This window comes from Coffea eugenioides, chromosome 1 (assembly GCF_003713205.1).
Source record: "Coffea eugenioides isolate CCC68of chromosome 1, Ceug_1.0, whole genome shotgun sequence".
NCBI lineage: Eukaryota > Viridiplantae > Streptophyta > Magnoliopsida > Gentianales > Rubiaceae > Coffea > Coffea eugenioides.
The window spans coordinates 52,577,973-52,601,816 of NC_040035.1; the positions used below are offsets into that span (position 1 = coordinate 52,577,973).

A 23,844-nucleotide genomic window follows, 5' to 3' on the forward strand; every position below is an offset into this window, starting at 1 on the left:
AAATATTCCGGTTTCTCGATCAAAATGCCTCATCCATGTTCATTGTCTTGTAACTAAAGTTTTTAAAAAACTTGTAGCAGACAAACTTGACAAAAAACTTGTCTGCCAAACAAAAATTGAGCCGCGACAACTCAATACATGTGCTGGCTTAGCTAGAAGAGAAGAAAATCTCCTTTTCAACAAGAGAGGAAAAAATTTTTCCTTTGATTAGAAAAATAACCTTGGCGTTTTCTCGTGGGGAGGAGTGGGACCATTCATTGCCAATTCCAGTTTTCTACTAACACATTTATGTGACATTCACGTTACACACGTCCATGTATTGACATGAATTTCTTTTAAGAGTTAAATCTAATTAGAGATATTATTATTGTGATAGTTTGAGAAGTACAGTTATTAACCAACTAAAATGTGTAACACGAAAGTTATACTATAATGAGTAATAGAAGACCTATTGCCAATTCAAAAACAAAAACAAAAATTTTGGATTAATTTTTCCTACACTGACAGTGTATACACTATTAGCGTTGGATAAATGACAACTATGCAAAATTTAAATTTAAAATTCAACTTTTACACGCATTTCATGAATCCAACGATGATAGTGTATATACTGTCAGTGCATATAAGATTTACTCTTTTTATTTTTTCTATAGTTTAATAACTAGTAGTACACACTTTCGTAAGCAATTTAATTGATTTCTCCATTTTTCCATTTCACATTGACATGTAAGTAATGAGTTAAGGTGCTAATTATTTGATGCAAAAAATTTGTGAGTATTTTTAAACTTCTATCATATAACTATGATATTTGAATTTTTTTTCTCTTTTTTTGGCAAATTATGCTTACGAAACGGACCCGATGATTTTCTTCCCAAACAGTGCGTAACTTTTTTTTTTTTTTTAAGAAGGAAGATGGCTTATAAGAACATCCATTTGGTGACTGTTGGAAAGATTTCTTCCAAACACACGAAAAAGGTCTCGAGGCAAGAAAACAAAATGGATGTTTTGAAGAACATCAATTTACAAGGGTTGCAAGAAGAAAAAAAGAGAAAGAAAGATAACAAAAATGTTACTCCAGTCATTATAATATTAATTGTCAACCGTTACGTAGTTTACTTTCAGTTTTCTTGGGCAGTTAACAAGGAAACCCCGAGCACCGCCACCGAGGATTTTGAGGTGTGTAATTGTTAAACTTCTTACTGTAAGCAATTAATTGAAAAAAGTATACCTCGTTGTTATCAACATAAGTAGAATATTACCATTTGCACCATGTTAACTTTAGAATTTAAAGGTTAAAAACTGAAAAATTAGATTAAAAGGGAAAATATGAGCTTGTCATGTTCGTGTTTTGGCCAGGCACTTACATTGGCTGTCAATAACAATTAGACGATTGTAGCTAATCTGGGTTAACTTTAGTACCGAGTGCCCCAACAACGAAATCTAGCAATGCAGTGGATTTATAAAAACCTGAAGATAGTGCAACCTTTCATCTCTCTCTCTCTCTCTCGGTCTTTTTTTTTTTTTTTTTGGCATTATGTTATGAGAATATGATACATCATATAATTCCCACCCAAATGAAAGAGTTCATCTGTTGCTATTTAATTCAAATTCCAAAGAAAGTAGACAAGTTTTAATTAATAGGGGTTTTTCTAACAATAACTATTGCTGTTAACAAACCTAAATCACACACATCCTATCATCTGAACGAACACGCTAACAATTATTATATTCCTTTATACTTACACATTTTTCTAAATTTTCTTTACTTTTTCAAAATTTATCATAGATCAAGATGAATGCTTTTAATCTCATGCTTTGCATGAATACAGACATAATGTAAAGAAAGTAAAGAAAATAAGTTTTTTTCCTTTTTCTCGTTTAAGAAGAGGAAAATTAGTTGACAAGGAAACAAGACTAAGGCCTTGTCTAATAAATCAATTCAGTATTTAATATTAATGGATTCAGATCTTAATATATTCAGATCATTTAATAACAAAAAAATTGAACATCTGAATTAATTAAGTGGCACTTAATTTCTTAAGCAAAATTTGCTTCCAAAATTAAGTGATAATCTATTCGCTGATATGCACTCAAATGTATTAGATTTAATATTTAACAATTCAATAAATTAATGATTTAGACTTCAAATTCCAAATTTCAGACTTCAATTTTGTTAAACGCACCCTAAGATTTTTACTTGTGAGTGGAGTACTAGACAAAGAGTTGAGGACAACTGTGGTGAACAATTAATTGTCGCCATTGATTATAATTACCTGTCCTCCAGATTTTAGTTAAACATGTTGATATGGAATATTTTGTAACAGTTAGATAGGTTTGTCCAGCGAGTGTGTTTAGGCGTTATTTTTTTTTTTTTTTGGAAAAAAATGTAAAGTAAAATTAGTGAAGTGTTTATATAATTATATGTAAGGAAAGACAATAAATGAGTCTATATATTTGAATGCTAAATTTGGTGTAAATTAGGTGTATTCCAATGCTTATTGGGCACTTATTTTTTTTTTTAAAAGAAAAAATACAAACAGAAAAAAGGATGCCAAATGTAATTACACCAATTAAACTTCAAAACTAATGAAATAAAAAAATTCAAAGGATCCTAATTCATTTACTTATTCAATTTTCAAAACAAAATTTAGAACCAAGATTCAATTTTATATTTATAGAAACTGATATCAATAGTCAACAATGCATCTTGTCATATGAAAGGAAGATATAATCTTGGATTCGGAACAAGAGAAAATTTGACTCGCCCATGAAATCAGAGTCTCGGATAGAAACCAGAAGAAGAGGAAAAAATATATTAACGTTTGTTGAAAAAAAAAAAGAATAATAATTTATTTGACGGTGCCGATTATTAGTTGAAGATTTTTTTTTAAAAAATAATTATGGCGGAGGTGAAGGACCTGTCAGCATTCCTTGTAGACATTCGCCGCATCAATTGCACCATCTTGCGACCCTCTTTTCCGAATGCGCCAAAATAATATTTAGTTTTTCTAATATTCCGTCGTTTTCGGTTTGGAATTCTTTCGGAGGTGTGAAAGAAATTCAAAAAGTTTCCAAGTATGAAAATAATGAGAAATACTTAATAAAAATGTGCTCAAGTACTACAGAAAAGTTGCCTTTTTTAACTAACAAAACCGCGTTAACAACAGCTTGCTTTTATATTTACTTTTAGCTTTTATATTTACTTTCTTTTTTCCCACACCCCACTCTCTCACACGCAAAGTTCCCACGGACCATGTGAGAGAGAAGAATATTTTGAGAAAAATCTAGGTGGTTTTAGCAAATATTAACCATTTGAAATAAAGGTAAGTTTGGATTGCTTGTTTTCGTCGGAAAATATTGTCGTTTTCCGTGATTATATTTCCCTATCACCTTTTTTTCTCACATATATCAAATCGCTACAGTAATTTTTCCATGAAAAATAACGAAAAATGCAATCTAAACACAAAGAGTTTTGCAAATATCGAAAAAATGGAAATTAATTTTTAGTTTTTTTTTATTTTTCAGAATAACAAGTCAATAACTTAGTGAAACGAGATTTCTTTCTGCAATAAATAGAGGTACAAGAGTAATAGATGGGCAATCTTTTGCTTTATTTATATCACATAAGTTCGTGTTTTGTCTAGAATAGCGTTTTCGTATAAAAAATAGTTGCACATGCAATAATCTACATTGAGTTTGTGACTAAGAGGGGGCATCGGGTGCTTCATATGATTGTACATTTAAATAATGGAGTATCTTGTATGTATAGATTAAGGGGATATTTGGTAAATGAATGTGAGAGGTAGAAATAAGTAGATATTAAAGTGAATGCTTTCTATACTTATTATTTAGTAGACTACACTGGGGAATATGATATTATTAACCAATGCCTTCTGAGAGTAAATCCCTTAAAAGATACTCGAAAAAAACACACATTTCAAGCAGACCCTATCATTGTTAAACAATTTTTGGATAGTTAAATTTTTTTTACGCAATATTTCGCTTGCATTATAAATATATTTTTATATTCTCAATTTTTTTTAATTTTATATATATCACATTACAAAAAATATTACGATAATTATTTCAAATAATACTCTGTCCAAACACACTAAAGGCCTTTTAGTACCTTTTTCTTTTGAAACTACAACTTTGATTATTTGCATCAGTAAAGAAGCATTCAATATAAATCTACCAAAGCGAAATCGGGAGAAAGGAAACAAAAGGAAAACAAAAGGAAAACAAAAGGAAAGGAGAGAAAAAAGTGGAGTTTCTTTTTTCTAATTGTTTTTTTTATGGATTCCATATTTAAAAAATGTTTTGCTCCTTTTTTTCTAATCTTTCCATCCGTGATGATGTCGACGGGTTGTTCTCTTGTGCAAGTTTTGTGAAGAACCCAACAGCCAATCACAATTTTTCCCTTTATTTTCTATTGTCAACATTTCTTCTATAAAAGACACAACCCACCATTCTCAAAAACTCCCTCCCCCTTAGCAAACAAACATTCAAGATTTCTCTCTTTTCTGTTCCTTCATACAAGTTTGTCAGTAGCAGTGCAGAGATTGAGAGAGAAAATGGAAGAATTTGCTTCTTTATGGAGTTATCAAGAGGTGGGCTCTCTTCACGTTCTTGCTAGTTTTGGGGTCTGGCATTTAAGGCTTCTTTCGGTTTATGTACGAATGAAAGAGAATTCAATTTAACTTGTTCAGGGGGAAGTGTATCCATTTCCTCTTCTAAAACCGGCCATCAAAACTTCATTTATTTAGAATCTTTCTGTGAGTTTTTCAAAATCTTTTTAATCCCATTTTTCTTCGACATCAGTTTTCCGGAGGGTTGAACTCAGTTTTTGTATTTCTGTTCAGTTCAATCTCCTCTTCTTCTCTGTTTCTGAACATTGTTTGATTCGACCAAGTATTGCTTTTGAAGGAGTAAACAATTGCTTAAAAGAGTTCCGTGCTTCTCAATACAAATGATGTCTTTTGTTCAGTGTACCTGTCTTTTACAAGACTTGATCTATTTTTCCAGACCACGAGTCTTTCTCTACTATACGTGTATATGAGTGGGTGTGACTCTGTGTTTTTTCTTTTGGGCAGTTTCCAGTTTTCTATATACGACAGAGTCAATGTCCATGTGCTTTGCACGTTTCTTGTTTGTTGAAGTGACGCGCTCCCCATATTTGCTGAAAAGAAACAATTTTTTTTGTGTTAAACAGACTTTTAATGTCGATTTTTCGGTGTTGATCAATATCTTTTGACAATTCAAGACAGAATCATTATCGGTCTAATGTACGTTTATTCTTACGCTAGGCATCCAATGGTAAAAATCATTGTGTTCTGTTCTTTCTTTTTTTAATCATCATATTTTTTGGGGGGACTGAGATGCCCTGTGATATGCATGGTCCCCATGCCTAGCCCCTACGTTCGAATTTTATGTTCATTGAATAACTAGTAAATTTTCAAAGTTGTTTAGCCTGATCTCAATGTCCCTTGTTATTGTAGTTTGAAGTTGATCTTCTACTTTTTCTCAAATGAAGGCTTTGAGCAAAGGGTCTACTTTTGAAAATGAATATGTTGCACTTGGTTTGTGTTGATTGATACATTCATTGGAACCTATATGCTGTCTGAATTCAGTCTTTAAAGTGGACAAATAGAATGTGTTCAGAAACTTGACTGCTCATTACCCGAGAATTTTACCATATCTTACGCATTTGCTTGTGTCTGCAGAGCGTTGATGATTTGAAACAGAAGCTGCTATGCACCGCTCTTGAACTTGAACAACTGAAGGTGGAAGCAAATGAGGAAATGAGAAAAAACAAGGAATATGTGAAGCAACTTATCCAACTCTTGAAGATGGCTTGCCAAGAAAGAGATGAAGCAAGAGATCAACTTCAAAAGATGCTGAACAAAGTCATCCCTTCAACAAATTCAACTGAGCTCCTTTCAGGCTTGCCTCAATTTCAACCAGATAGTCCTCTTGTAAAGCCTGCAAAAGCAAATTCAAGCATAACTGAGTCAAACAGTTTCTCTGAAACACATAACTATCCTTCACACGGTTCATCCCCAGGTGAATCCTTTCTCGATGCTGTCTCATCCCCGGAACTCTCGAACATCAACATGGGTGATTCAGGCAGCATTGCATTTGTGAACCAACCATTGATTCAAGACTGTAAGGGGATCATTTCCAACAACATGCTCCCTTCAGGAATTCCAAAAGTTGACCATGCCTCTTTGGTGATTGATAATCTTGCCCAAGGGAAAAATTTGCCCCAGAAAGGGAAGTTCCTTAAGGCTGTCCTTGATGCAGGGCCACTTCTTCAGAATCTTCTTGTTGCCGGGCCACTTCCTAGGTGGCGTAATCCTCCTCAGCTCCAGACATTTCACATTCCCCCGGTTTCAATCAGAGGTTGTGATGCTGATATGATCAATATGAAAAGTGCTACAAATATGAGCCTTCTTGCTTCAAGATCACTTACTTCACGACCTTATGCTGAAATGTCATGTGCCTCTTCCCAAATTTTGTCATCGTCCATGTTGAATTTTACCAACGGCCCTATTGGATCCTGTCTGGGAAGTGATAGGTTGATATCAGCTGGAGCAAATGCAAACACTTATGTTTCACTGGGTAAGAGGCAGAGGCTCTATTGAGGATTTGGAGGATGCTATCATTCCAATTTTGTATAAATGAGATTGCTGGTGGTGTAAATGCGATACAATTGATTAGTTCGAATGACATAGCTTTTTAGCTTTTGATTGATATTCCTCTTCCTTTTTTGTGTTTGTCTCAAACTCATTTGATCCAATTTGATTGGGCAATTGGAAATTTGGTTGTCATAATCTAATTACTGGTATATACTTTATATCCACTGCATAGTTTTTCCTCTCGAAAGTCTTGAACGAGGTATAAACCTTTCAAACGTGGCTTGATGTCGCTCCCAGTTGTTATCCAGAAATGATGAGTTTCTCCTCGTGAGATTTTGCATTGGACTTGAAATCTTTTTAAGGATTTGTCTACGTGAATGAATTTAAATGTAAATTTTTATGGTGCTATGAAACTTTTAGTAATATCTTATCATTATTGTGTTAAAACCAAGTAATATTTGTACGCAGAAATTCTGTGATCATTTTCTCAATGTTGAACCAATCAAAAAGAGTTTGGTTAGCTTTGCCTTTTTTCCATAGTTGACACCCTGTCAGTGGTTGTCCGGTGAAAAAGTAGACGATCAAACAAGACAACTTGTGAAGAAGAATAAACCGTCAGAGAATGAACACATGCATCTCTCCGACATGGTGGAGTTGCAATTTAAGTCAAAAGTACTTCATTGTCTCGTAGAGGATGTGCCGAATAAAATAAAATAAAAAATCATTCAAAACGTCCTTCAGATTTTTCTGCCAAATGAATTTTAAAAATATTCACTTTATGTCCCTTATTAATTTAAGTTAACAAAATTTGGTTACAATTTAAATTTTTAACTAATTTTTTTGTTTGAAATAACACATAATCCCACATGATCATTTTTTTAGGGCAAAAGAGTAAGATCCCATTTGTAGTTAAACAAATGACTGATCTATATTCATTTTTTTCTCTAAAAAAAGGTAGGATCTGACATAAATCACATTTATTTTTGTTTTTAAAAAGTGAAATTTGATCTTTTTATAAACTAATAATAAAAAAAATGACAAATGGAGAAAACTAAGTTGAGCACATCATGCCATAGACGGTAGGTAACAATATAGAAACAGACGTGTTCTATTGCAGACAACTTACGTCCTTCGTGTTCTGTTTGTATATATATTGACAAGCATTTACCAGTGCACAGCCAGAAAACTTAGAATGCACATACATGTGTGAGAATTTACCAATGCTGCAGTTATGAGGTGCCAGTGTACAAGCTGTCAAGCTGAGGTTGGGGATGCATTCCATATCATCGTCTTCCTACTAAAGCATTTCATTAGTGGATTGTGTTATGCGAAGGTGAGGTCCCCTGACGAGGTTTGTCTGGGAATTTTTTGTACAATGTCCCAACTTCAAGACCACAGCAAAAGTTTAGCCTAATACTAATGACCATCCCTTCTGCAGCCACGGAATCTTGGAGAATGGTGATGAGAACAAAAAAGACAAAAATTAGCATTGTTCGCTACTTGTCCAATGAAGATTGGAATCATTGACACAAAATAAGAACAAGCTGACGTTTTTCACCTTCCTGAATGACCTAATGGAGTTGTTTGTTTGCATTGCTCACCAAGAAGACAACAACAATGAGTAGACATGCAATGCCATTTGGAAGTTTTAATGCAAGTCTTTATCCTCAAAATCATCAACAAAATTTTGTTGGTCATAACTATAATTGCATTGTGCTGATCGTTACCATTAATTTCAAAATTTCTAGCAAGAGTTTGGTTTGGTTCTTTCCAAGAATAAGGCTTCTCTTAACTTTTTTTTTTCTTCCTGCAGATTTAATTAGTTGAAGGGCATCAGCCAAGCAAAAAGCTTCATACTACTCTGCACTCAGCAGCAGTATGCCACCAAGCCCGCCCCCAACTTCAAGCTTTGAACCTTCACAATGGAATCCCATGGTGATTGCATTGGTTGCTGTCGTTTGTTGCATCTTCCTTTTGTTCAGCTATCAGAGGATTCTTCAACTTCATTGCAGTCACTTTGGTTCAATAACAAACTCCCGGAATCAAGGCCAAAGTCGACGTCTGCATGACGCTGTCGCCGATGATCCTTCTCTACAGCTCCAAAGCCGTGGACTAGATTCCTTTGTGATGCACTCGCTGCCCATTACGCAATTCAAGAAGAATAATGAAGAGGAAACCTGTAAAGGAATTACAGATTGTGCAGTTTGTTTGGGGGAGTTTGAAGAAGGTGAATCGCTGAAGCATTTACCACATTGTTCTCATGTATTTCATGTCTCCTGCATTGATACTTGGTTTCAGACTCATTCCAGCTGCCCACTATGCAGATCATACGTCTTTAATCTAACAACGCACCAGGAACACTCGGTATCCGTGTACACGTTGCTAGAAACTTTGAGCAGGGAAGAATTCAGTCAAGATAGAGCAGAAAACTACCAAATTCTTCGATCCCACGTATTGCAAACTTCTACAGAGGATGGAAACTCAAATAGCCATTGATGTTGGTCATCCAAGGGAATGAACCATCATGATTGAAAGAAGCACCCGGTGGGATGATAGACCTTGGATATTCTTTTTTAATACGAGAAGGTGAGACGAACTGTTAAATGACATATGACAATCTTTCGAGAAAAAGACATAGCATCAGAATGGGACCAGAAACATTTTTGTGGCCAAAGTTTGTTGAATACACCGAAGTATACAGAAAATCACTAGCAGGCCTCCCCACTAGTCCCGTGTGCTGATAGTCAAAACAAAAAGGATGTCAATTCTTTCTGATGATCTTGTAAGATCAGCCTGTAGTGTTGTACATACACGCCTGTCTCAAAAGCTGAATTGATACAGGAAGAAACTGCCAAAAGAAAACGCCGAAACCACCAAGAAAATCAAGACCAATTTGTCTTGTAATATGACACGTTGAGAATTTAGATTGCATCTTAAATCCACTGTTGGTTGTAGATCAATGGGTTTCAACTTTTTGTTTCTGTAACTGCCGTAACTCTCTCGCTGCACAGTGATATTGCTTCTTGAACGACATGATCCTTAGACAGGATTTTGCACGTCTACTCTCGCCACTGTATGAAAAGGATATGTTAGAACATTTTTCTTCTAGTTTAGCGCTGTTTCAATCACTTGCATGCTTCTATCTTTCCGGGAAACAGGGCTTTAAACTTGAAAGTTATACCTATAACTTGCCTTGGCTGGCTCTCAAGTACAGTGTGGGCTATTTTCTATTTCTGAGTGCTTGACAGATTGAAAGTTCGTACTTCTGAAGTTTACTGAATCAGAAAGCTTCCAAGATTCAAGCAGGAAAATGATCATAAAGAAGTAAATTCGTGGTAACATTCCCCGAGAGGATTTATTATCTCTTTTGTATCTGTGAACCTGAAGTGATCAAATAAATTTCTGCAGTAAATACATACAGAAGATCAATGATTTTCAACAATGACTATTTCATAAAAACGAAAAAAAGGACCCAGAAAACCACAAAGTGGAGAGGAGCTTTTATATGAAACCAAAGTGATCATTCATTTTCTCTGGTTTTCCTCAGGAGGATCATTTTCATCAATATCTGGGTTAATAAATGCATCCAATAGTCCTCGTTCGCCGGATTCATAGATATGCCCCATCTTTGCTCTCTTAGTTTCCAAATACCTCTTGTTTTCCTCGGTGATGGGAGTCAAAACTGGAACCCGTCCAACAACTGCCAAACCATAGCCCTTCAGACCGATGAACTTGGCCGGGTTGTTAGTCATTAGGCGCATGGTACGAATTCCGATGTCACGTAGTATCTGTTGCAATCATTTGTCAAAAAGCTTCATCGTTATTAGTGCTAATGGAACTGGGAGTATTTGAAACTAAAGCCTTGTAGAATTTAGCCTCAAGAAACAAGCATCTGTTGGAGAAGAGATCATTAAGTATTGAACTGACCTGTGCACCTATCCCATATTCGCGTACATCTGCTGCAAAACCAAGCTGAAGATTGGCTTCCACAGTGTCATGGCCTTGGTCTTGCAAGTTATAGGCCTGAAGCTTGTGACCTAGGCCAATACCCCTCCCTTCGTGGCCCCGGAGATAGAGAACAACTCCCCTGCCGGCTTGCTCAATTAACTGCATTGCCAGGTCTAACTGATTTCCACAATCACATCGCCTTGACCCAAAAATATCCCCTGTCAAACATTCAGAGTGAACCCTTACTAGGACTTCTTGACCATTTCCAATTTCCCCCTGTAAATTTTTAAAGGACAAAGGAGGCTTTAAACAAACTATGATGATCAAACTGGGATTCCTTCTTCTGCAAATCGTAGTTCGTTTACCTTTACAACTGCTATATGTTCTGTTCCATCAAGCTTTGAGCGATAACAGTAAGCCTGAAATAAACCCCATTTAGTCGGCAAACGAGAAATTGCTGTCCTTTCAACCAGATTTTCCCTCTTTCTCCTGTACCTACAAGAAATTGAACACCCGTTGTTATGGAGACGCATTGTGGATTGGTCATAACTGATTGAAGGAAGAAAAAACACAGTATGCATTACAGCAGGAAGAGACAGAATATTATATGCCTGAGGGTTCTCTTTTACATGTCACTTATTGTAACATACTCAAGCTCGGGCATAGCTACTAGATAAAGGTTAACTTGATAATGGAGCCAGTAATGAAAATCAGAGCTCTTCTGAAACTTTCTAATGAAGTAAGTTGGCAATAGCTTCTATGAAGGGAATCCACTGCAGTAAGTTGACAATAGCTTACCTGATCAAGTCCGTAATTGAGACAATTGGGATGTTCTGCTCCAGGGCTAACTTTCTTAAACAAGGCAAGGATGCGATGGAGCCATCCTCTCCATCAACAACTGCAGAAAGTACAGATGTAGGCCGCAGGCCAGCCAGCATAACCAAATCAACAGAAGCCTCAGTATGTCCAGCTCTCCTCAAAACCCCACCATTCCGATGCTTGAGGGGAAAGACATGGCCTGGCCTTCTAAAATCTTCGGGCCTGGAACTAGGAGATGAGAGTGCAAGGACTGTCTTAGCCCGGTCTGAAGCTGATACACCAGTAGTAGTGCCCACTCTGGCATCCTAATTGTGTTCAAACAGATTAAATAAAAACAAAGAAATAAAGAAAAAGAACAATAGGAAGTGTCTGGAAGGACTAAACAAGGGTGTTTTAGGTTGCCCGGTCCCTATAACTGTTGTCACATTCCTTACCTTATTCATGTATTTTTTTTATTCCTGTTCTCTAAATTTGAGTTCATCGTCTCCTGGTGAAATGGAAACCTAATAAAATGGCAGTAAGTGAACTAAAATAGATATAAAAATGTTGCCATACCACTGTAATCGTGAAAGATGGAGCAGAAGAATCATCTTCGTTTTCGGGTGACATCAAAGGGAGCTGTAACCTCTCAAGATCGTCACTTTTCATTCCTACTGAAACAATTCCAGATCCATGTTTTAACAAAAATGCAACAGCTTGTGGATTCGCATAAGATGCAGCCATCACAAGATTTCCTTCAATCTCTTCATTTTCATCGTCTACAACTATCACAGACTGAAACAGTTTTACAGCGAGAAAAGTACAAGAAACAGAAGAAAATCTCAACCTCATCAGTTTGATGTTTGTTAGACCATCCAAACGATGCTACCAACCTTTCCTTTGCGCAACATATTCAGGGCTTGTTCAATCGAAGAATAGCCTGCAGTGGGGCAATCAGGATCGCCCTCAGCATCACTGACAAAGAAATCAATTGTTTCAGGTGTTATCTCAGCATCCAAGGTGCCGAAAGTTGTTGAAGAAGGCTCATCTGAGGCACTGAAGAGAGAGCCATTTGGATTAATCTGCGATGAACTAGAGCTCTCATCAGACAAGCCTCCAGGCACCCCAACAGCCCAGCAAGTGGAAACGAATGGTCTCTTCCCGTATATCCCTAGTCCTACTCCTGCATCAACAGTTCTGAAGCTATAACGTTGGCCGACTGAAATACGAGGAACCAATTGATGGTGAAACACAACTATACAATCCATAAAGTTTTGGGCCAATAAAAATAGCTGCAACTCTCGTTATCTTGTTCTTGGTTTCTTTGGTTCCATCGTCTATTGCATGAGGCGTGCTTCTGCCAGCAGAAAAGAAAGACCACCACCTCTAGACCTCTAATTTTCTTTAGCATTATCCAATACCGGCTATTTAAGTATTTGTCTTGATCCATTGATAGAGGAATGAAGTGACACTTAATCATCAAAGTTTGTATTGTGCGAGTTTAATTGTGAGCTTCTGAAATTCTTACTAAGAAGAAGGAAAGTGGACTAAGGAATATATGAAGTGAACGTCGTTCTGTGATGAGCAAAATTTTTTTTTTTAAAATTCTTTGGTTATAAATACATATATTTGGTTTACAAGATTAATAAAAACCAAGAGTAGGAATTTTGAAAATTGAAGTATTATTTATCCCATTCACTCTCATTATTGAGTCTACCTTTCATCTACTCATACAACATTTGATTTGTGTTGATACATTAATGGACATAGCCCCCAACGGGCAACTCGTCTGGTTCCGTCGTCCGTTCTTTAGCAGTAGGCCCTCAGTTTGACCCTTGTTGGTAACGTGCTGACATCCTTGGACAGGGCTCTGCTAGTCGCAGGAGATTAATCTGGTCCACAAGATCATAACACTCCTGCGTAAAAAAAAAATAGATACATTAATGGACATAAAAAATTTGTCCAATATGTCAACAATCTACTCTGTCATATGCCATGAGCCAGGGAAAACTCAATTAGACTTGTATGAGGGGATGACACTATGACAGTGAGGCTGCAGACCAGGAACTGCACCACTGCACCCTCTGGTGAGCCTCTGGATTTTTTGTCTTCTCAATGTGCTCTTAATCTATCATGATGGACTCAATGCACAGAAAATCAGAGCTTCAAGCTGCAAGAACATGCCATGCCATCAACTGTTTTTACTAACCAATTTCATTGGTTGTTTAATTGGCCCCATTTTCTTTTTCGGTTGGTGCTGCTGCTTTTACTTCTGTGTTTGTCAGCTAATCCTGCAAAATCTGGGAAGCAAGAACACTACGGCTCCGTTTGGATTAGCTGTTTTTGGGTTTGTTTTTCAAAAACACCACTGTAGCATTTTGAATCTGAAAAACAAGTCCGTTTGGATTAGTTGTTTTTGGGGTTGTTTTTCAAAAACTATATGAAAAACTTTTACTGTAGATTTTTTTGGATTATTTTTAGAGGTATTTTGGAAACATATTTTTGAGTATTTTTAGAATATTATAATTTTTATATTTTTATATAAATATACATTTATGCATTTATAATCCATTTATATTTACAAATGTATAGATGTATATTATTATAAATGAATAAATTATAAATGAATATTATATAAATGTATAAATTATAAATTTTATATTTTTATATAAATATGTATTTATGCATTTATAATACATTTATAGATATTTATAAATAAATATATTTATATATTCATATAAAAATGTATAAATGTATTATATTATATATAATACATAATATAAATATATTTATAAATGTATAACTGTATATTATTATAAATGTATAAATGAATATTATAAATATATTATAAATTATAAGTGTATATTATTATAAATGTATAAATTATAAATGAATATTATAAATGTATAAATTAATATATTATAAATATATATTAATATTATGTAGAAATGTATTTATATAATTAATATAAATGTATATATGTATTGATATTATGTATAAATGTAAAATTAATATTATGTATATTAATATAAATGTATAAATGTATTAATATATATAATACATAATATAAATGTATATTTAAATGTATAAGTGTATATTATTAAAAATGTATAAATTATAAATGAATATTATATAAATGTATAAATTAATAAATTATAAATATATATTAATATTATGTAGAAATGTATTAATATAATTAATATAAATGTATACATGTATTAATATTATGTATAAATGTAAAATTAATATTATGTATATTAATATAAATGTATAAATGTATTATATTATATATTATACATAATATAAATGTATATTATAAATAAACATAAATATTTATATATTATGTATAAATGTATAATATATTATACATTATATTATATATAATTTATATAACATATAATATTTATGTAAATATATTATAAATATATAAAAATATATTATAAATAAAATAAAATATTTATAATATGTATGTATAAATATATAATATTAGAAATGTATAATATATATAATATACATTATTATTAATATAATTTATGTATAATATACATAATTGAAATATACATATTAATATATATTATAAAACAAAATTGAATAAATATATTTATAAATTTATATATAAATAAATGTATTTATATAAATATATAATATTTATTTCAATTGATATAATATATATAATATTATACATAATTGAAATAAATATATTTATATTAATATAATATATATATAATATACATAATTGAAATATACATATTAAAATATATTGAAATATAATTGAAATATACATATTAAAATACATAATTAAAATATACAAATTGAAATATACTTATTAAAATATACAAATTAAATATACATAATTGAAATATATTTGGAGTTGTTTTTGATATATTGTTTGGATATGGGTGTTTTTGAAGTTGTTTTTGAAATATACATTACTGTAGCATTTGGAATGTGAAAAACAGTTTTTCAAAATCAGGTGCAAAAACACTCAATCCAAACGCAGCCGTAGTTAATAGACAAGTATAACAGTAATATGATAAATCTTCGTTCTTCACCAATCATAACAAAAAAAAAGGGGGTCCTACCTCAAACTAGTATAGAACTGTAAAGCATTGACCAAAATTGAGAGGAAAATACAAATGGAGATAAATAGTTTACCCCATGTCCCAATTAACTGAACAGTTTTAATTTCCTAAGCATGTCACAACAAAATTATATGTGGCCCGGCCCGTATTAGTGCTACTAGTGTAGTGATAAACCGCAAATTCCATACTCCAATAAAAGATGGTTGACTTTTTGTCGCTGAATCCAACGGCCGGGGATGGTTCCTGTTAAATCACGCAACCGTCAAGAATAAAAATAGTATGTTTTTATAATCTCACCTGAACCCATAATCCGAAGTAGAACTATTTTATCCGGAAAAAATAAAGCAGCCTCGTTACCCATTTCTTCCACTTTTTGTGAGGTCTGGATCGGACCAGCGGGCTCCATTACCCATTTCTATGCTGACGTGGCAAGGCTTCCTGGCTTCCAACTAAGTAAGAATTTCAAAAGGACGGGAACAGGAACGGAAGAAAAGAAAATCGAGCAAGTGAGAGGAGGCGAGAGCCAGCTCAAACTCACCGACGGATCGGAAGCAACATCGAAGACCAAAACGTAACCGTAACGGGGTGTTATCTCTCATTTAATCATCTCCGATTCTTGCTCGGCACGATTTTCGAATTCTGAGCTCAGGGACAAGTAACAGCCCCACGCTTTCTACGTTTGTGCTTCCGCTTATTAATTAGCCTCCGGTGAGCTGCGACGACGTTCTGCACGCTCTCCTATACTCTTGCAGTTTATTGAAATGATAATTTTAATCCTTTTTTATGTGTGATTTGGTGAATAGGAGGTGGAGGAGGGAGTGGATGGGATATGGCGGAGCCGCCGTCACTTTCGTCACCGCTACCGGCGAAAGATAACAAGCTGTTGAAAGGAATATTCGCCGTAACTGGAATCATTTCGACGCTCGTTATTTATGGTGTTTTACAGGTATCGGCTTTTTAGTGATTAGTTTATCTTCCCAGCTTTCGTATTCGATTCAAATGTTTTTTTAAATTTGATTTTGTTCAAATGTTCTTGGATTTAATTCTGTGTGTGTGCATATGTGCGTCTTTGAGGTGGAAATGAGAAGGCGAAGTTGGTTAGAATTAGTTACATGGTATTCTTATGGGAAAAATAGGTGCTTTTGAGCTGTTTTTCCTGATTGGATAGAATTAGACATGAGTTGTTGGTAGGCAACACATGGAGCACTCGTAGACTGTGTTGTTTTGCTTTGTCAAGGTTGGCCGAAAGCTCAAAAAATTTTACAGTCACTGTGTTTTATTTTGTGAAATGGGAGTGTGAAGCACTTTACAGTCTTTTGATCACCTTGCTTTAGAAAGATGCAGATTTGGAATCAAATCCTTTCCATGACAGGTCGTTGCTTTGTCAATTTATTGATGTCTTTACCTACTTTAATATATTTCATTGGAAATTAGAGAAATGTAATCAAGACATGTGGCAATGAGAGCTATTGGGGATAGTAATCCTCTGTGGCTAGGAACATTTCTGAATAATCCTCTGTGGCTAGGAACATTTCTGAATAAAGTGTCACCTTGCAGAATGTTATTTGGTCATGTTTTGCTGACGATGATTGCAAATATGGTTTGCCTTCTTTATTTGAGATTTGTTTGAAATGTAACTGTTATGCGTTCATTGTTTCATTGTGTTTCAATAATGTTATTCTGGTCTTTTGTGCATGCAGGAAAAGATCATGAGAGTTCCTTATGGGCCTCACAAAGAATATTTCAGATATTCCTTGTTTCTTGTCTTCTGCAATCGAATTTCAACTTCTGCCGTTTCAGCTGGAGTTTTATTAGTAAGAGCCCATCTAGTGCTCAAGTGATTTGTTTGCTTAATGCCTGACTGGAAAATAGAAGTGTTCAAATTGAACCCTGCAGTTGCAACATTGTTCCATCATTTTCTGTTACCTTATTTGCCTGCTGTGAGGAAAAGTATGCAGTGCAAGTTTCCGAAGCTTAAGATACATGTTATTTACCAAGTTATGCAAGAATTTCTGACACGTGTTGTCTGAGAAGTGATGCACATCCTTGAGACCTCCTTTTTGTGGTGTTGTTTTTGTTTTTTCTTTGCTGAAAAATCACTCTGTATTTTATCTCCTCTCAGGTAAGTAAAAAGTTTTTGGACCCCGTGGCTCCGTTATACAAGTATTGTGTTGTTTCTGTGTCTAACATACTTACAACAACATGTCAGTATGAGGTAAGTCATTTCATTCTTGGCACAAGTATCCTCGCATACTGAATTTTTTATTCTGAAGAGAAAAAGTAAAGAATGCATTCTTCTACCTATAGATTTAAATTAAATTAATACAGTCTAAATACGTCAGAGGTATCTAATGCTTGTAAGTGTTTCTGATATATGCTCACTCCAGGCCCTTAAATACGTCAGTTTTCCTGTTCAGACACTGGCTAAATGTGCTAAAATGATACCTGTCATGGTAAGTTAATCCTACGTGTTGTATCAGTTTGGCATCTTTATCATATTTTCTAGAATTTAAAACTTCTCTGTGGTACTATATTCTTTGGCTTTGTTGATCCTTTGTCAATTCTTCTTGGTTTTCTTGGTGGTGGTGAAATTGAGCTGGCACCTTATCTCTGCTAGTGGCAAATATTTTCTTCTTCCACGTTGGCAGAATTTAAGTTATACTTTGATTCTTGTCCAGTCAATCTTGACCACATGAATCCTGTGGTTTAGTTTCATTTTCTTCACAAGCAAATACACTTCAAAAGTTGTCATCAACCATTTTTCCAGCTTAATGTCCATCATAGAGCTTTGGTTTTCTGCTTTAGCTTGGCAGCTGATATTGTATTCTTTTTGTACCTGCTGCTTTTGATAGATTGTTATGACGTCTTGTATATCGATATTTCTTTGGCTTCTAATGTAAGACTCTTATATGGATAGTCCAATCAAGGCAAAATGTGTTTCCTTGGTAATATTAAGTTGCTGGTTTGGGCTAACTTCATAATATCCTTGCATGTAAATTCATTATTTCTCTGCTTCTTTGTATTGCAGTTCTTGTAGTAATATTTGGCTTTTGACATTATCTGTTCTAAAATTTTGCTTAACGTTTTCCCTTTCTCCTTGCATTTCCTCGTGTTACTGTGCAGCTTTGGGGCTCTATCATAATGCAAAAGAAGTACTATATCAAAGATTATGCATTGGCATTCTTGGTGACAGTTGGGTGTTCAATATTTATTCTGTTTCCGGTAACAACTATTGCCAAATCCCTAATCATCTTTTGGTGTATTATTTTATCCTTGCATATGCAGGATAAATGCAATATGAGCTCAACATCATAAACCACCCTACTAGAGAAGCTAATGAATGTTAACACTTCAGCTCTCCTTTATCCTGCCAATTTAAATGAAGTAGCATTAACGATACCCGAATGTTCAGTTAGATCCTTGGATTTTATTTCTACTTGACTGAAAGCAGTTGCTATTACATCATTGAATCTGTGTTAGGAACCTGTCAAGTACCGGGCTGTCCAATCAGGTCTTAAATTTACCTGAAGGATTTTAGCTTTTGAATCTTTACTTAAGTTATATTTTGTACACAATTTAACATTTCTGTTCTCATGGCTTCAAGGAAAGTGTCGCAAGGAAACAATTGCATTAGGGAGAAAATCAACTTAAACTTACTGAAAACTTGTTCATGCATAGGCAAAACAGTCTTATATGTTGCCAGCACTCCATCACATTATGTTAGCTATAAAATTACTCATTACTAATAGTAATGTGAGATTCATGTGGAAGCCTACAGGATATTTGGCTGTAATAGGTGGTTCTTAATATATTGCTGTTTGTCATGCTTGAAGCATCTAAGTTTCTTGCAGATTCTTTCTCTTGGGCTTTAAGTTCTATGCATAACTAACTTGTGAAGGCTAAGTATTGGCTGTAGAAAAACCACGATACCTTCATTTGATGAATAATATACCAGGTTTTTAGTATCATATATTATCCAGAGGATCCTAGGTGCTAATGTTGTATTGATTGTGTGATGCAGCTATTTAAAAATGTTGTTCTTTTTGTTGTAGGCAGCAGGCGATATTAGTCCTTACAGTAGAGGAAGGGAAAGCACAGTTTGGGGTGTCTCCCTGATGATTGGTTATTTGGGGTATGTAATTCTAAACTTACATTATCCATTCCAAAAAGGGGCCTTAGGCTTTTTCATAAGCATAAGTTTTTAATTGAAATAAAGTTGTCAAGTGGCCTCTGGAGATTGATTTTTATTTTTGAATTTATGCTGGATGCCATGTGCGTGAGCATGTGAGGAGTGGGTCTGTCAGTGATCTACTTCAGCTTAATAGGCAGGTTAATGGCTTTTTTTGTATGTCAATGATCATGTATTACTTTCCTTTTTCCTATAGTTCTCCTTTGTAGTGGAGCTTAGAATGCAGCAGGTGTCATTCAACATGTTCAAAAGAAGAATTTTTAAAACACTTGGACTGAGATTAATCTAGTGCACTGTTTTGTTCAAATTTGGTTTTAGTGGGAGAGAGGCATAGTTAACTCAGAGAAGAAAGTCTGTTTGCTTTTTAAGAAGTTTTTTGATAGCAACGGATTGACCATTTGCTGATATGCCCAAGAAAATTAGATGAAATGTGGCACGCTAGAAGTGGGTTGCTCTCTCTCTCTCTCTCTCATGAAAATCAGAGCTCAGTCCATTGCTACCAATTTCACCCTCCATCTGCCTCTTCGCTTCCTTTTTTCCCTCCTTTCTGAAAGATGGGCATTGGCTGCAACTCAATTTGTCTGCTGAGCTCAAAGTTCTGATCACTTTTCTCATGACAAGTAATAGTCCTGGCTATCCCAGTTTCTTCTATACTGTTTGGGTATTTAGTAGGAGCAATCTAGTACAATCGCCAAAGACTGGATGTTGTTTGTGTGCATATGCTCCGTTTCTGTTGAAACTAGTTGTCCCAAGCAGTCATGTTGAACACACATGCAACTGCAGACTGCCATTGCATACTACATGTCCCATCAGATGATATTATTGATAATGGTGTATAGAAAATTATAGCACACCAATCTTTTGCTTCTGTATTGTTTTAATTTACTGATTTGCTGTTTTTGAGTTATATTATTCAACCTGTTGAATGTCTGATGCGGTTTTACATCCTAAATAATTCATTTAAGAAGTTAGCAATTGCAATTTTATTTTCCACCAGCGTGTAACTTATCACTTGTAATTCCAGGTTTGATGGGTTTACAAGCACCTTCCAGGATAAACTTTTTAAAGGATATGATATGGACATACACAATCAGATCTTCTACACAACCCTTTGCTCTTGTATGCTGAGTTTTACTGGTATGGCTTATATTATCCAAATCCCCTAAATCATTGGCATCTAATCTCACTTCTTAAGGGAATCTTGAGTCATTTGATTCCCAGAATTCTGTTTTTAGGTTACAAGACATAAATGGCTTATAATAGTTCAAGTTATTTTCCATGGCTGGAGAAAGTTGATCCTGCTTTGTGATATGTCAGTATGTAGAGTTATCCAGGCATGTTTTTACCTGTAAATATGCTACCTAAATTTCTTCACGTTTAGACCAAATCTGCTTCCAACAGTTCTGTTAATTGCTTACAAGTTTCAAAACTTGGAAGTTGAACCAAATTCGTCCAATTTTATGGAAAATTCTTGTTATTAAATTCATGTTTGCTCTACATCTCTTTGGCTCTATCTTTAACTTGATGAAAGGGACAAATAATTCCTAAAGGCCTTTTGACAAACATCGGCAGCATCTCCCACTGCGCCAGCATTTTCTTTCTTTGTTGTCAGTGTTTGGAATCGTGTGAAAAGTGTTCTTAGTTTCTTCCAATAATTTGGCAATCAATCTTTTTCTAAAGTTTGGGAGGATCTTTATAACTTAAAGTTTCTGAGGAAATAAACAATGATAAGATAAAGCAAAGGAGGTTAAGCTGAAAAAATTATCCCTTTTTTGTTGGTTTTCTTTTTTGAACGTTCGGTTAGTTGCACACAATGCTTGCAATTGGACGAAGTTTTGCCCCAAAATTTTGGGTGTATTCTATGTGACAGTTCTGAGTTAGTTTCTCGGAAAATAAGAAGCTCAATAGAATTTACATGTTGGATTTCCTTTTTGTTTCTATTTACATATACCTACATATATTACTACTAAAACATTTAATGCAAGCAAAAGGCACTATTATTGAAACTCTGTTTATGTTGCACTTCTTTTTGTATTTCCTTGAAACTCTGTTTTCTCAGTTGAATGCCCAATCATTGATATTTATTTTAACATTTTCCTTGTAGGTCTAATCTTACAGGGCAATCTGCTGATGGCAATAGATTTTGTATCTCGGCACCATGATTGCTTTTTTGATATTATATTGCTATCAACTGTAAGTAAACGCGTACTCTGAAATAATATTCATGTCCATTGCTACATGGGCTAGAACACAAACTCCTCTCGCAAACTAGCACAATCATTCCCCTTCATGCTTCTGATTGCACCAGTTGCCTCTGCAACTTCTAAATTTGCTTTCATTGAATGGTACTTCACAGAAAATGACCATTTATACATGACAAGATGATGTCACTTGAAGAAGACTGTGTGATCTCTCTTGGCTCTCACAGTCAGAATATGTGTATAAAGGCAGAAACTTGTACATACCCTGAATATCTTACAATAGATTGTTGAAAAATGATGTACATGAAGTAATGCATGTGCAATTTGATCATGTTATGTTGAAAAGTATTTGTGAGGAGTTGTAATTAAAACGCGTTCAAAAGTTATGAGGACATTTCTTTTGTGGTCACCTTTTTTTTTTTTTTTTTTTTTTTTACGTGCACAAGGAGTCTGAGTTTTGATCAAGTTCTATTTGCTATGAACAAAAGTGCACAAGTTGAGGGGGTCAGTTGTGAAATTAGAATTTTAAGTCCAAGTGAAAGATTAAAGGACCTGGTGGTGTGGCGACTTGTATTGTGCCTAGAAATACTTTTCTTAATTGCAAGCACATTAGATACTCTTTTTTCACAAACACATATAAAATGCTACATTCATTTGCATGCAGGTAGCAACAGTTAGCCAATTCTTTATTTCTTATACAATCCGCACGTTTGGTGCTCTGACGTTTGCGACCATAATGACCACAAGACAGGTATGTTAATAGTTTCTTTAAATTCTAGCAGCTGTCATAAACTGCCCAGTGGAACAAAATCATTTGAATAGAAAGAAATTTCAGTGATTCTGATATTTTGGCGGCACCTATAAAGAAATACTAATGATTCCCTATCCATCTGTTGTTGTAGTTGGTGAGCATTCTGCTGTCCTGTGTATGGTTTGCCCACCCACTCAGCTGGGAACAGTGTATTGGAGCTGTAAGCATCATGAATCGCAATTTTTGCTCTATGTCTACATGTTTTGTGGAATGCTAAATGATTGGCTGTTCAAATTCAATGTCAGGTTATTGTCTTTGGGTCCCTGTATGGAAAAAGCTTTCTAAGAGAGAGACCAAGAACTTCACCGTCTAATCCTCAAGAAAATGGAGCTTCCTCTCCATTGAAAGCTAATCCATAACTGGAACAAATTATTTTGCGACTTTGTTTATAGATCCTCTGAAACATGCATCTATTTTCAATTGTGAAGCTTCAATCAGAAACATTGACTGCCAAGGGCTTGGATTGGAGACTTGCTCTCGAGATGGCACAACTTGCTGTTCAGTTGCATTAGATGTTAGATTCTAACAGCCGTTCAGATTTTGACACCCCTATGCCCGATTTTTCACTGGGTTAGGTTACAGCTAGTAAAGAAATGAGAATGCAGTCTTGTAGTTTAAGTTTGTATTTTCTGTCTTTTCTACGGCCGCTTATTTTTTTTTATATATATATATATATATAATTTTTTTCCCCCTGATTCGGTTTTGAAGCCTGCAGAAAGTGGGCAATGCGAAGTTCAGGTAACTTGGTTTGTAGTTTTAGCTGCACCTAGAGCTAACCTCCCGAAGAAGGGGGGAAAATGTATGTTGTTTTTTCTCAAACACAGCTTTTGTTTTATAATGCACAAGTTGATTATTCGAGTTGCTACCTTGAATGACCTGTATATTCTTCCTGTCAATAGTCCTATTTTCAATTCTTAAACTTTACAAATTAGAAATATAAACCTGCTAAATTGAGCGACATCATCTTCTCACCCTCCTTGTTCATTTTCGTTTTTCGTTTCCAATGAAACACGTAGGAATTGCTAGTATTTAACATGGTGGAAATGGCAAGAAGGTATAGCGCAATCATCTTCTGAAAAGCTAGTGGTATATATTTCACGATTGTGAAGTCAACGACTTGCTGGGCAACGGTTTGGTGACAAGGAACAGCTCAAGCCTAATTTAGAGGATTTAAAAC

At 34.7% G+C, this 23,844-nt stretch overlaps 4 protein-coding genes across 4 annotated transcripts; 3 read left to right on the forward strand and 1 right to left on the reverse strand.

Annotated features, from left to right (window-relative positions):
* The first annotated feature begins 4,498 nt into the window (after positions 1-4,498).
* On the forward strand, positions 4,499-6,753 carry LOC113775807. The gene is made up of 2 exons (XM_027320826.1): positions 4,499-4,610; positions 5,724-6,753. Exons 1-2 carry the CDS (start codon positions 4,575-4,577, stop codon positions 6,642-6,644), a joined length of 957 nt encoding a protein of 318 aa, XP_027176627.1. The 5' UTR covers positions 4,499-4,574; the 3' UTR covers positions 6,645-6,753.
* Positions 6,754-8,352: 1,599 nt separating this feature from the next.
* On the forward strand, positions 8,353-9,163 carry LOC113751740 (putative RING-H2 finger protein ATL53). The gene has a single exon (XM_027295859.1). The coding sequence runs from the start codon at positions 8,517-8,519 to the stop codon at positions 9,132-9,134; it is 618 nt and encodes a 205-aa protein (XP_027151660.1). The 5' UTR covers positions 8,353-8,516; the 3' UTR covers positions 9,135-9,163.
* Positions 9,164-9,967: 804 nt separating this feature from the next.
* On the reverse strand, positions 9,968-12,754 carry LOC113779334 (monofunctional riboflavin biosynthesis protein RIBA 3, chloroplastic). Its single transcript, XM_027324897.1, has 6 exons — positions 12,278-12,754; positions 11,961-12,179; positions 11,385-11,710; positions 10,952-11,081; positions 10,566-10,862; positions 9,968-10,426 (listed from the first exon to the last, which is right to left on the reverse strand). The coding sequence occupies exons 1-6, from the start codon at positions 12,650-12,652 to the stop codon at positions 10,163-10,165; spliced, it is 1,611 nt and encodes a 536-aa protein (XP_027180698.1). The 5' UTR covers positions 12,653-12,754; the 3' UTR covers positions 9,968-10,162.
* A 3,127-nt stretch (positions 12,755-15,881) lies between these two features.
* Positions 15,882-23,525, forward strand: LOC113751964 (UDP-galactose/UDP-glucose transporter 5B). Its single transcript, XM_027296111.1, has 12 exons — positions 15,882-16,174; positions 16,270-16,412; positions 17,167-17,280; positions 17,589-17,681; positions 17,854-17,919; positions 18,590-18,688; positions 19,519-19,598; positions 20,680-20,792; positions 21,760-21,848; positions 22,521-22,607; positions 22,759-22,827; positions 22,913-23,525. Exons 2-12 carry the CDS (start codon positions 16,296-16,298, stop codon positions 23,024-23,026), a joined length of 1,041 nt encoding a protein of 346 aa, XP_027151912.1. The 5' UTR covers positions 15,882-16,174; positions 16,270-16,295; the 3' UTR covers positions 23,027-23,525.
* The last annotated feature ends 319 nt before the right edge of the window (positions 23,526-23,844 follow it).